This window comes from Rhinoderma darwinii, assembly GCF_050947455.1.
Source record: "Rhinoderma darwinii isolate aRhiDar2 chromosome 5 unlocalized genomic scaffold, aRhiDar2.hap1 SUPER_5_unloc_2, whole genome shotgun sequence".
In the NCBI taxonomy this organism is placed as follows: domain Eukaryota; kingdom Metazoa; phylum Chordata; class Amphibia; order Anura; family Rhinodermatidae; genus Rhinoderma; species Rhinoderma darwinii.
The window spans coordinates 1,051,064-1,065,141 of record NW_027461776.1 but is presented as its reverse complement, the minus strand read 5'-3'; the positions used below and the strand labels follow the sequence as shown (position 1 = coordinate 1,065,141).

Below are 14,078 nucleotides of genomic sequence, written 5' to 3'. Positions count from 1 at the left end.
AGACCTTGTCAGGTGAGGTGGACAATGTTGTAGGACGAGACCTTGTCAGGTGAGGTGGACAATGTTGTAGGACGAGACCTTGTCAGGTGAGGTGGACAATGTTGTAGGAAGAGACCTTGTCAGGTGAGGTGGAGAATGTTGTAAGACGTGACCTTGTCAGGTGAGGTGGAGAATGTTGCAGGACGAAAACTTGTCAGGTGAGGTGGAGAATGTTGTAGGACGAGACCTTGTCAGGTGAGGTGGAGAATGTTGCAGGACGAGACCTTGTCAGGTGAGGTGGAGAATGTTGCAGGACGAGACCTTGTCAGGTGAGGTGGAGAATGTTGTAGCACGAGACCTTGTCAGGTGAGGTGGAGAATGTTGGAGGACGAGACCTTGTCAGGTCAGGTGGAGAATGTTGTCGGACGAGACCTTGTTAGGTGAGGTGGAGAATGTTGTAGGACGAGACCTTGTCAGGTGAGGTGGAGAATGTTATAGGACGAGACCTTGTCAGGTGAGGTTGAGAATGCTGCAGGATGAGACCTTGTCAGGTGAGGTGGAGAATGCTTTACGACGAGAACTTGTCAGGTGAGGTGGAGAATATTGTAGGACGAGACCTTGTCAGGTGAGGTGGAGAATGTTTCAGGACGAGACCTTGTCAGGTGAGGTAAAGAATGTTGTAGGACGAGACCTTGTCAGGTGAGGTGTAGAATGTTGTAGGACGAGATCTTGTCAGATGAGGTGGAGAATGTTGTTGGACGAGTCCTTGTCAGGTGAGGTAGAGAATGTTGCAGGACGAGACCTTGTCAGGTGAGGTGGAGAATGTTGCAGGATGAGACCTTGTCAGGTGAGGTGAAGAATGTTGTAGGATGAGACCTTGTCAGGTGAGGTGGAGAATGTCTTAAGACCAGACCTTGTCAGATGAGGTGGAGAATGTTATAGGACGAGACCTTGTCAGGTGAGGTTGAGAATGTTGCAGGACGAAAACTTCAGGTGAGGTGGAGACTGTTGTAGGATGAGACCATGTCACTTGAGGTGGGGAATGTTGTAGGACGAGACCTTGTCAGGTTACATAGTTACATAGTTACAAGGTTTGGTGGAGAATGTTGTATGACGAGACCTTGTCAGGTGAGGTGGAGAATGTTGCAGGACGAGACCTTGTCAGGTGAGGTGGAGAATGTTGCAGGACGAGACCTTGTCAGGTGAGGTGGAGAATGTCTTAAGACCAGACCTTGTCAGGTGAGGTGGAAAATGTCTTAAGACGTGACCTTGTCAGGTGAGGTGGAGAATGTTGTAGGACGAGACCTTGTCAGGTGAGGTGGAGAATGTTGTAGGACGAGACCTTGTCAGGTGAGGTGGAGAATGTTGTAAGACGAGACCTTGTCAGGTGAGGTGGAGAATGTCTTAAGACCAGACCTTGTCAGGTGAGGTGGAAAATGTCTTAAGACGTGACCTTGTCAGGTGAGGTGGAGAATGTTGTAGGACGAGACCTTGTCAGGTGAGGTGGAGAATGTTGTAGGACGAGACCTTGTCAGGTTACATAGTTACATAGTTACAAGGTTTGGTGGAGAATGTTGTATGACGAGACCTTGTCAGGTGAGGTGGAGAATATTGCAGGACGAGACCTTGTCAGGTGAGGTGGAGAATGTTGTAGGAAGAGACCTTGTCAGGTTTGGTGGAGAATGTTGTAGGACGAGACCTTGTCAGGTGGGGTGGAGAATATTGTAGGCAGAGACCTTGTCAGGTGAGGTGAAGAATGTTGCAGGATGAGACCTTGTCAGATGAGGTTGAGAATGTTGCAGGACGAAAACTTCTCAGGTGAGGTGGAGAATATTGCAGGACGAGACCTTGTCAGGTGAGGTGGAGAATGTTGTAGGACGAGACCTTGTCAGGTGAGGTGGAGAATATTGCGGGACGAGACATTGTCAAGTGAGGTGGAAAATGTTGTGGGACGAGACCTTGTCAGGTGAGGTGGAGAATGTTATAGGACGAGACCTTGTCAGGTGAGGTTGAGAATGTTGCAGGACGAAAACTTCTCAGGTGAGGTGGAGAATATTGCAGGCCGAGACCTTGTCAGGTGAGGTGGAGAATGTTGTAGGACGAGACCTTGTCAGGTGAGGTGGAGAATATTGCGGGACGAGACATTGTCAAGTGAGGTGGAAAATGTTGTGGGACGAGACCTTGTCAGGTGAGGTGAAGAATGTTGTCGGACGAGACCTTGTCAGGTGAAGTGTAGAATGTTGTAGGACGAGACCTTGTCAGGTGAGGTGGAGAATGTTGTTGGACGAGTCCTTGTCAGGTGAGGTGGAGAATGTTGCAGGACGAGACCTTGTCAGGTGAGGTGGAGAATGTTGCAGGACGAGACCTTGTCAGGTGAGGTGGAGAATGTCTTAAGACCAGACCTTGTCAGGTGAGGTGGAGAATGTTGTAGGACGAGACCTTGTCAGGTGAGGTGGAGAATGTTGTAGGACGAGACCTTGTCAGGTGAGGTGGAGAATGTTGTAAGACGAGACCTTGTCAGGTGAGGTGGAGAATGTCTTAAGACCAGACCTTGTCAGGTGAGGTGGAAAATGTCTTAAGACGTGACCTTGTCAGGTGAGGTGGAGAATGTTGTAGGACGAGACCTTGTCAGGTGAGGTGGAGAATGTTGCAGGACGAGACCTTGTCAGGTGAGGTGGAGAATGTTGCAGGACGAGACCTTGTCAGGTGAGGTGGAGAATGTTGTAGCACGAGACCTTGTCAGGTGAGGTGGAGAATTTTGTAGGAAGAGACCTTGTCAGGTCAGGTGGAGAATGTTGTCGGACGAGACCTTGTTAGGTGAGGTGGAGAATGTTGTAGGACGAGACCTTGTCAGGTGAGGTGGAGAATGTTGTAGGACAAGACCTTGTCAGGTGAGGTGGAGAATGTTGTAAGACGAGACCTTGTCAGGTGAGGTGGATAATGTTGTAGGACGAGACCTTGTCAGGTGAGGTGGAGAATGTTGTAGGACGAGACCTTGTCAGGTGATGGGGAGAATGTTGTAGGACGAGCCCTTGTCAGGTGAGGTGGAGAATGTTGCAGGACGAGACCTTGTCAGGTGAGGTGGAGAATGTTGTAGGACGAGACCTTGTCAGGTGAGGTGGAGAATGTTGTAGGACGAGACCTTGTCAGGTGAGGGGGAGAATGTTGTAGGATGAGACCATGTCACTTGAGGTGGGGAATGTGTTAGGACGAGACCTTGTCAGGTTACATAGTTACATAGTTACAAGGTTTGGTGGAGAATGTTGTATGACGAGACCTTGTCAGGTGAGGTGGAGAATATTGCAGGACGAGACCTTCTCAGGTGAGGTGGAGAATGTTGTAGGAAGAGACCTTGTCAGGTGAGGTGGAGAATGTTGTAAGACGAGACCTTGTCAGGTTTGGTGGAGAATGTTGTAGGACGAGACCTTGTCAGGTGGGGTGGAGAATATTGTAGGCAGAGACCTTGTCAGGTGAGGTGAAGAATGTTGCAGGATGAGACCTTGTCAGATGAGGTTGAGAATGTTGCAGGACGAAAACTTCTCAGGTGAGGTGGAGAATATTGCAGGATGAGACCTTGTCAGGTGAGGTGGAGAATGTTGTAGGACGAGACCTTGTCAGGTGAGGTGGAGAATTTTGTAGGACGAGACCTTGTCAGGTGAGGTGTAGAATGTTGTAGGACGAGACCTTGTCAGGTGAGGTTGAGAATGTTGAAGGATGAGACCTTGTCAGGTGAGGGGTAGAATGCTTTAGGACGAGAACTTGTCAGGTGAGGTGGAGAATATTGTAGGACGAGACCTTGTCAGGTGAGGTGGAGAATGTTGCAGGACGAGACCTTGTCAGGTGAGGTGTAGAATGTTGTAGGACGAGATCTTGTCAGGTGAGGTGGAGAATGTTGTTGGACGAGTCCTTGTCAGGTGAGGTGGAGAATGTTGCAGGACGAGACCTTTTCAGGTGAGGTGAAGAATGTTGTAGGATGAGACCTTGTCAGGTGAGGTGGAGAATGTCTTAAGACCAGACCTTGTCAGATGAGGTGGAGAATGTTATAGGACGAGACCTTGTCAGGTGAGGTTGAGAATGTTGAAGGACGAAAACTTCAGGTGAGGTGGAGAATGTTGCAGGACGAGACCTTGTCAGGTGAGGTGGAGAATGTTGTAGGACGAGACCTTGTCAGGTGAGGTGGAGAATGTTGTAAGACGAGACCTTGTCAGGTGAGGTGGAGAATGTCTTAAGACCAGACCTTGTCAGGTGAGGTGGAAAATGTCTTAAGACGTGACCTTGTCAGGTGAGGTGGAGAATGTTGTAGGACGAGACCTTGTCAGGTGAGGTGGAGAATGTTGTAGGACGAGACCTTGTCAGGTTACATAGTTACATAGTTACAAGGTTTGGTGGAGAATGTTGTATGACGAGACCTTGTCAGGTGAGGTGGAGAATATTGCAGGACGAGACCTTGTCAGGTGAGGTGGAGAATGTTGTAGGAAGAGACCTTGTCAGGTTTGGTGGAGAATGTTGTAGGACGAGACCTTGTCAGGTGGGGTGGAGAATATTGTAGGCAGAGACCTTGTCAGGTGAGGTGAAGAATGTTGCAGGATGAGACCTTGTCAGATGAGGTTGAGAATGTTGCAGGACGAAAACTTCTCAGGTGAGGTGGAGAATATTGCAGGACGAGACCTTGTCAGGTGAGGTGGAGAATGTTGTAGGACGAGACCTTGTCAGGTGAGGTGGAGAATATTGCGGGACGAGACATTGTCAAGTGAGGTGGAAAATGTTGTGGGACGAGACCTTGTCAGGTGAGGTGGAGAATGTTATAGGACGAGACCTTGTCAGGTGAGGTTGAGAATGTTGCAGGACGAAAACTTCTCAGGTGAGGTGGAGAATATTGCAGGCCGAGACCTTGTCAGGTGAGGTGGAGAATGTTGTAGGACGAGACCTTGTCAGGTGAGGTGGAGAATATTGCGGGACGAGACATTGTCAAGTGAGGTGGAAAATGTTGTGGGACGAGACCTTGTCAGGTGAGGTGAAGAATGTTGTCGGACGAGACCTTGTCAGGTGAAGTGTAGAATGTTGTAGGACGAGACCTTGTCAGGTGAGGTGGAGAATGTTGTTGGACGAGTCCTTGTCAGGTGAGGTGTAGAATGTTGCAGGACGAGACCTTGTCAGGTGAGGTGGAGAATGTTGCAGGACGAGACCTTGTCAGGTGAGGTGGAGAATGTCTTAAGACCAGACCTTGTCAGGTGAGGTGGAGAATGTTGTAGGACGAGACCTTGTCAGGTGAGGTGGAGAATGTTGTAGGACGAGACCTTGTCAGGTGAGGTGGAGAATGTTATAAGACGAGACCTTGTCAGGTGAGGTGGAGAATGTCTTAAGACCAGACCTTGTCAGGTGAGGTGGAAAATGTCTTAAGACGTGACCTTGTCAGGTGAGGTGGAGAATGTTGTAGGACGAGACCTTGTCAGGTGAGGTGGAGAATGTTGCAGGACGAGACCTTGTCAGGTGAGGTGGAGAATGTTGCAGGACGAGACCTTGTCAGGTGAGGTGGAGAATGTTGTAGCACGAGACCTTGTCAGGTGAGGTGGAGAATTTTGTAGGAAGAGACCTTGTCAGGTCAGGTGGAGAATGTTGTCGGACGAGGCCTTGTTAGGTGAGGTGGAGAATGTTGTAGGACGAGACCTTGTCAGGTGAGGTGGAGAATGTTGTAGGACAAGACCTTGTCAGGTGAGGTGGAGAATGTTGTAAGACGAGACCTTGTCAGGTGAGGTGGATAATGTTGTAGGACGAGACCTTGTCAGGTGAGGTGGAGAATGTTGTAGGACGAGACCTTGTCAGGTGATGGGGAGAATGTTGTAGGACGAGCCCTTGTCAGGTGAGGTGGAGAATGTTGCAGGACGAGACCTTGTCAGGTGAGGTGGAGAATGTTGTAGGACGAGACCTTGTCAGGTGAGGTGGAGAATGTTGTAGGACGAGACCTTGTCAGGTGAGGGGGAGAATGTTGTAGGATGAGACCATGTCACTTGAGGTGGGGAATGTGTTAGGACGAGACCTTGTCAGGTTACATAGTTACATAGTTACAAGGTTTGGTGGAGAATGTTGTATGACGAGACCTTGTCAGGTGAGGTGGAGAATATTGCAGGACGAGACCTTCTCAGGTGAGGTGGAGAATGTTGTAGGAAGAGACCTTGTCAGGTGAGGTGGAGAATGTTGTAAGACGAGACCTTGTCAGGTTTGGTGGAGAATGTTGTAGGACGAGACCTTGTCAGGTGGGGTGGAGAATATTGTAGGCAGAGACCTTGTCAGGTGAGGTGAAGAATGTTGCAGGATGAGACCTTGTCAGATGAGGTTGAGAATGTTGCAGGACGAAAACTTCTCAGGTGAGGTGGAGAATATTGCAGGATGAGACCTTGTCAGGTGAGGTGGAGAATGTTGTAGGACGAGACCTTGTCAGGTGAGGTGGAGAATTTTGTAGGACGAGACCTTGTCAGGTGAGGTGTAGAATGTTGTAGGACGAGACCTTGTCAGGTGAGGTTGAGAATGTTGAAGGATGAGACCTTGTCAGGTGAGGGGTAGAATGCTTTAGGACGAGAACTTGTCAGGTGAGGTGGAGAATATTGTAGGACGAGACCTTGTCAGGTGAGGTGGAGAATGTTGCAGGACGAGACCTTGTCAGGTGAGGTGTAGAATGTTGTAGGACGAGATCTTGTCAGGTGAGGTGGAGAATGTTGTTGGACGAGTCCTTGTCAGGTGAGGTGGAGAATGTTGCAGGACGAGACCTTTTCAGGTGAGGTGAAGAATGTTGTAGGATGAGACCTTGTCAGGTGAGGTGGAGAATGTCTTAAGACCAGACCTTGTCAGATGAGGTGGAGAATGTTATAGGACGAGACCTTGTCAGGTGAGGTTGAGAATGTTGAAGGACGAAAACTTCAGGTGAGGTGGAGAATGTTGCAGGACGAGACCTTGTCAGGTGAGGTGGAGAATGTTGTAAGACGAGACCTTGTCAGGTGAGGTGGAGAATGTTGTAGGACGAGACCTTGTCAGGTGAGGTTGAGAATGTTGCAGGATGAGACCTTGTCAGGTGAGGTGGAGAATGCTTTAGGACGAGATCTTGTCAGGTGAGGTGGAGAATGTTGTTGGACGAGTCCTTGTCAGGTGAGGTGGAGAATGTTGCAGGACGAGACCTTTTCAGGTGAGGTGAAGAATGTTGTAGGATGAGACCTTGTCAGGTGAGGTGGAGAATGTCTTAAGACCAGACCTTGTGAGATGAGGTGGAGAATGTTATAGGACGAGACCTTGTCAGGTGAGGTTGAGAATGTTGAAGGACGAAAACTTCAGGTGAGGTGGAGAATGTTGCAGGACGAGACCTTGTCAGGTGAGGTGGAGAATGTTGTAAGACGAGACCTTGTCAGGTGAGGTGGAGAATGTTGTAGGACGAGACCTTGTCAGGTGAGGTGGAGAATGTTGTTGGACGAGACCTTGTCAGGTGAGGTGGAGAATGTTGTTGGACGAGACCTTGTCAGGTGAGGTGGAGAATGTTGTTGGACAAGACCTTGTCAGGTGATGGGGAGAATGTTGTAGGACGTGCCCTTGTCAGGTGAGGTGGAGAATATTGCAGGACGAGACCTTGTCAGGTGAGGTGGAGAATGTTGTAGGACGAGACCTTGTCAGGTGAGGTGGAGAATGTTGTAGGACGAGACCTTGTCAGGTGAGGTGGAGAATGTTGTTGGACGAGACCTTGTCAGGTGAGGTGGAGAATGTTGTAGGACGAGACCTTGTCAGGTGATGGGGAGAATGTTGTAGGACAAGACCTTGTCAGGTGAGGTGGAGAATGTTGTAAGACGAGACCTTGTCAGGTGAGGTGGAGAATGTTGTAGGACGAGACCTTGTCAGGTGAGGTGGAGAATGTTGTAGGACGAGACCTTGTCAGGTGAGGTGGAGAATGATGTAGGACGAGACCTTGTCAGGTTTGGTGGAGAATGTTGTAGGAAGACACCCTGTCAGATGAGGTGGAGAATGTTGTAGGAAGAGACCTTGTCAGGTGAGGTGGAGAATGTCTTAAGACCAGACCTTGTCAGGTGAGGTGGAGAATGTTGCAGGACGAGACCTTGTCAGGTGAGGTGGAGAATGTTGCAGGATGAGACCTTGTCAGGTGAGGTGGAGAATGTCTTATGACCAGACCTTGTCACTTGAGGTTGAGAATGTTGCAGGATGAGACCTTGTCAGGTGAGGTGGAGAATGTTATGGGACGAGACCTTGTCAGGTGAGGTGGAGAATGTTGTTGGACGAGACCTTGTCAGGTGAGGTGGAGAATGTTGTTGGACGAGACCTTGTCAGGTGAGGTGGAGAATGTTGTTGGACAAGACCTTGTCAGGTGATGGGGAGAATGTTGTAGGACGAGCCCTTGTCAGGTGAGGTGGAGAATATTGCAGGACGAGACCTTGTCAGGTGAGGTGGAGAATGTTGTAGGACGAGACCTTGTCAGGTGAGGTGGAGAATGTTGTAGGACGAGACCTTGTCAGGTGAGGTGGAGAATGTTATAGGACGAGACCTTGTCAGGTGAGGTTGAGAATGTTGCAGGACGAGACCTTGTCAGGTGAGGTGGAGAATGCTTTAGGACGAGAACTTGTCAGGTGAGGTGGAGAATATTGTAGGACGAGACCTTGTCAGGTGAGGTGGAGAATGTTGCAGGACGAGACCTTGTCAGGTGAGGTAAAGAATGTTGTAGGACGAGACCTTGTCAGGTGAGGTGTAGAATGTTGTAGGACGAGATCTTGTCAGGTGAGGTGGAGAATGTTGTTGGACGAGTCCTTGTCAGGTGAGGTGGAGAATGTTGCAGGACGAGACCTTGTCAGGTGAGGTGGAGAATGTTATAGGACGAGACCTTGTCAGGTGAGGTGGAGAATATTGTAGGACGAGACCTTGTCAGGGGAGGTGGAGAATGTTGCAGGACGAGACCTTGTCAGGTGAGGTGGAGAATGTTGCAGGATGAGACCTTGTCAGGTGAGGTGGAGAATGTCTTAAGACCAGACCTTGTCAGGTGAGGTGGAGAATGTTGTAGGATGAGACCTTGTCAGGTGAGGTGGAGAATGTTGCAGGACGAGACCTTGTCAGGTGAGGTGGAGAATGTTGTAGGACGAGACCTTGTCTGGTGAGGTGGAGAATGTTGTAGGACGAGACCTTTTCAGGTGAGGTGGAGAATGTTGTAGGACGAGACCTTGTCAGGTGAGGTGGAGAATGTTGTAGGACGAGACCTTGTCAGGTGAGGTGGAGAATGTTATAGGACGAGACCTTGTCACTTGAGGTTGAGAATGTCGCAGGATGAGATCTTGTCAGGTGAGGTGGAGAATGTTATAGGACGAGAACTTGTCAGGTGAGGTGGAGAATATTGTAGGACGAGACCTTGTCAGGTGAGGTGGAAAATGTTGTGGGACGAGAACTTGTCAGGTGAGGTGAAGAATGTTGTAGGACGAGACCTTGTCAGGGGAGGTGGAGAATGTTGTAGAACGAGACCTTGTCAGGGGAGGTGGAGAATGTTGCAGGACGAGACCTTGTCAGGTGAGGTGGAGAATGTTGCAGGATGAGACCTTGTCAGGTGAGGTGGAGAATGTCTTAAGACCAGACCTTGTCAGGTGAGGTGGAGAATGTTTTAGGACGAGACCTTGTCAGGTGAGGTGGAGAATGTTGCAGGACGAGACCTTGTCAGGTGAGGTGGAGAATGTTGCAGGACGAGACCTTGTCAGGTGAGGTGGAGAATGTTGCAGGACGAGACCTTGTCAGGTGAGGTGGAGAATGTTGTAGGACGAGACCTTGTCAGGTGAGGTGGAGAATGTTGTAGGACGAGACCTTGTCAGGTGAGGTGGAAAATGTTGTAGGACGAGACCTTGTCAGGTGAGGTGGAGAATGTTGTAGGACGAGACCTTATTAGGTTTGGTGGAGAATGTTGTAGAATGAGACCTTTTCAGGTGAGGGGGAGAATGTTGTAGGACGAGACCTTGTCAGATGAGGGGGAGAATGTTGTAGGACGAGACCTTGTCAGGTGAGGTGGGGAATGTTGTAGGACGAGACCTTGTCAGGTTTGGTGGAGAATGTTGTAGGAAGAGACCTTGTCAGGTGAGGTGGAGAATGTTGTAGGACGAGACCTTGTTAGGTGAGTTTAAGAATGTTGTCGGACGAGACCTTGTCAGGTGAGGTGGAGAATGTTGTAGGACGAGACCTTGTCAGGTGATGGGGAGAATGTTGTAGGACGAGACCTTGTCAGGTGAGGTGGAGAATGTTGCAGGACGAGACCTTGTCAGGTGAGGTGGAGAATGTTGTAGGACGAGACCTTGTCAGGTGAGGTGGAGAATGTTTTAGGAAGAGACCTTGTCAGGTGAGGTGGAGAATGTTGTAAGACGAGACCTTGTCAGGTGAGGTGGAGAATGTTGTAGGACGAGACCTTGTCAGGTGAGGTGGAGAATGTTGTAGGAAGAGACCTTGTCAGGTGAGGTGGAGAATGTTGCAGGATGAGACCTTGTCAGGTGAGGTGGAGAATGTCTTAAGACCAGACCTTGTCAGGTGAGGTGGAGAATGATATAGGACGAGACCTTGTCAGGTGAGGTGGAGAATGTTGTAAGACGAGACCTTGTCAGGTGAGGTGGAGAATGTTGTAGGACGAGACCTTGTCAGGTGAGGTGGAGAATGTTGTAGGACGAGACCTTGTCAGGTGAGGTGGGGAATGTTCTAGGACGAGACCTTGTCAGGTGAGGTGGAGAATGTTGTAGGACGAGACCTTGTCAGGTGAGGTGGAGAATGTTGTAGGACGAGACCTTGTCAGGTGAGGTGTAGAATGTTGTAGGACGAGACCTTGTCAGGTGAGGTGGAGAATGTTATAGGATGAGACCTTGTCAGGTGAGGTGGAGAATGTTGCAGGACGAGACCTTGTCAGGTGGGGTGGAGAATGTTGCAGGATGAGACCTTGTCAGGTGAGGTGGAGAATGTCTTATGACCAGACCTTGTCAGATGAGGTGGAGATGGTTATAGGACGAGACCTTGTCAGGTGAGGTGTAGAATGTTATAGGACGAGACCTTTTCAGGTGAGGTGGAGAATGTTATAGGACGAGACCTTGTCAGGTGAGGTGGAGAATATTGTAGGACGAGACCTTGTCAGGGGAGGTGGAGAATGTTGCAGGACGAGACCTTGTCAGGTGAGGTGGAGAATGTTGCAGGATGAGACCTTGTCAGGTGAGGTGGAGAATGTCTTAAGACCAGACCTTGTCAGGTGAGGTGGAGAATGTTGTAGGACGAGACCTTGTCAGGTGAGGTGGAGAATGTTGCAGGACGAGACCTTGTCAGGTGAGGTGGAGAATGTTGCAGGACGAGACCTTGTCAGGTGAGTTGGAGAATGTTGTAGGACGAGACCTTGTCAGGTGAGGTGGAGAATGTTGTAGGATGAGACCTTGTCAGGTGAGGTGGAGAATGTTGTAGGACGAGACCTTGTCAGGTGAGGTGGAGAATGTTGTAGGATGAGACCTTGTCAGGTGAGGTGGAGAATGTTGTAGGACGAGACCTTGTCAGGTGAGGTGGAGAATGTTGTAGGATGAGACCTTGTCAGGTGAGGTGGAGAATGTTGCAGGACGAGACCTTGTCAGGTGAGGTGGAGAATGTTGTAGGACGAGACCTTGTCAGGTGAGGTGGAGAATGTTGTAGGATGAGACCTTGTCAGGTGAGGTGGAGAATGTTGTAGGACGAGACCTTGTCAGATGAGGTGTAGAATGTTGTAGGACGAGACCATGTCAGGTGAGGTGGAGAATGTTGTGGGACGAGAACTTGTCAGGTGAGGTGAAGAATGTTGTAGGATGAGACCTTGTCAGGTGAGGTGGAGAATGTTGCAGGACGAGACCTTGTCAGGTGAGGTGGAGAATGTTGTAGGACGAGACCTTGTCTGGTGAGGTGGAGAATGTTGTAGGACGAGACCTTTTCAGGTGAGGTGGAGAATGTTGTAGGACGAGACCTTGTCAGGTGAGGTGGAGAATGTTGTAGGACGAGACCTTGTCAGGTGAGGTGTAGAATGTTGTAGGACGAGACCTTGTCAGGTGAGGTGGAGAATGTTGTAGGACGAGACCTTGTCAGGTTTGGTGGAGAATGTTGTAGAATGAGACCTTGTCAGGTGAGGGGGAGAATGTTGTAGGACGAGACCTTGTCAGGTGAGGGGGAGAATGTTGTAGGACGAGACCTTGTCAGGTGAGGTGGGGAATGTTGTAGGACGAGACCTTGTCAGGTTTGGTGGAGAATGTTGTAGGAAGAGACCTTGTCAGGTGAGGTGGAGAATGTTGTAGGACCAGACCTTGTCAGGTGAGGTGGAGAATGTTGTAGGACGAGACCTTGTCAGGTGAGGGGGAGAATGTTGTAGGACGAGACCTTGTCAGGTTTGGTGGAGAATGTTGTAGGAAGAGACCTTGTCAGGTGAGGTGTAGAATGTTGTAGGACGAGACCTTGTCAGGTGAGGTGGAGAATGTTGCAGGGCGAGACCTTGTCAGGTGAGGTGGAGAATATTGTAGGACGAGACCTTGTCAGGTGAGATGGAGAATGTTGTAGGATGAGACCTTGTCAGGTGAGGTGGAGAATGTTGTAGGCAGAGACCTTGTCAGGTGAGGTGTAGAATGTTGTAGGACGAGACCTTGTCAGGTGAGGTGGAGAATGTTGTAGGACGAGAACTCGTCAGGTTTGGTGGAGAATGTTGTAGAATGAGACCTTGTCAGGTGAGGGGGAGAATGTTGTAGGACGAGACCTTGTCAGGTGAGGGGGAGAATGTTGTAGGACGAGACCTTGTCAGGTGAGGTGGGGAATGTTGTAGGACGAGACCTTGTCAGGTTTGGTGGAGAATGTTGTAGGAAGAGACCTTGTCAGGTGAGGTGGAGAATGTTGTAGGACCAGACCTTGTCAGGTGAGGTGGAGAATGTTGTAGGACGAGACCTTGTCAGGTGAGGGGGAGAATGTTGTAGGACGAGACCTTGTCAGGTTTGGTGGAGAAAGTTGTAGGAAGAGACCTTGTCAGGTGAGGTGTAGAATGTTGTAGGACGAGACCTTGTCAGGTGAGGTGGAGAATGTTGCAGGGCGAGACCTTGTCAGGTGAGGTGGAGAATATTGTAGTACGAGACCTTGTCAGGTGAGATGGAGAATGTTGTAGGATGAGACCTTTTCAGGTGAGGTGGAGAATGTTGTAGGCAGAGACCTTGTCAGGTGAGGTGTAGAATGTTGTAGGACGAGACCTTGTCAGGTGAGGTGGAGAATGTTGTAGGACGAGACCTTGTCAGGTGAGGTGGAGAATGTTATAGGATGAGACCTTGTCAGGTGAGGTGGAGAATGTTGCAGGACGAGACCTTGTCAGGTGAGATGGAGAATGTTGTAGGATGAGACCTTTTCAGGTGAGGTGGAGAATGTTGTAGGCAGAGACCTTGTCAGGTGAGGTGTAGAATGTTGTAGGACGAGACCTTGTCAGGTGAGGTGGAGAATGTTGTAGGCAGAGACCTTGTCAGGTGAGGTGTAGAATGTTGTAGGACGAGACCTTGTCAGGTGAGGTGGAGAATGTTGTAGGCAGAGACCTTGTCAGGTGAGGTGTAGAATGTTGTAGGACGAGACCTTGTCAGGTGAGGTGGAGAATGATGTAGGACGAGACCTTGTCAGGTGAGGTGGAGAATGTTGCAGGACGAGACCTTGTCAGGTGAGGTGGAGAATGTTGTAGGACGAGACCTTGTCAGGTGAGGTGGAGAATGATGTAGGACGAGACCTTGTCAGGTGAGGTGGAGAATGTTGCAGGACGAGACCTTGTCAGGTGAGGTCTTACTGTTGTCTCCTCTGTTTCAGGAATATACGAGTAATGGAAAGTGCTACACATTTAACTCCGGGAAGGATGGATATGAGCTGCTGTACACCTTAAAGGGTGGAACGGGAAACGGCTTAGAACTGACGCTGGACATTCAGCAGGATGAGTATATCCCTGTGTTTGAGAATACAGGTAAGTCACTTCCTGGGTGACAGCAGGTGGGAATATGTGACAGCTGAGATTTGTCTTTACATCGGAGGACTCTTGAATAATGATGATCTGTAGGAGACCATTATGTGTGGTGGAGATG

At 49.7% G+C, this 14,078-nt stretch overlaps 1 protein-coding gene across 1 annotated transcript in view; it reads left to right on the top strand.

The window, feature by feature from the left end:
- The window catches only part of LOC142687187 (acid-sensing ion channel 1C-like), a 145,387-nt gene that overhangs the window by 51,736 nt on the left and 79,573 nt on the right, over positions 1-14,078 (top strand). The window contains exon 2 of the mRNA XM_075847553.1: positions 13,810-13,960. Coding sequence (XP_075703668.1) covers positions 13,810-13,960 — 151 coding nt within the window. The remainder of the gene's footprint in view (positions 1-13,809; positions 13,961-14,078) is intronic.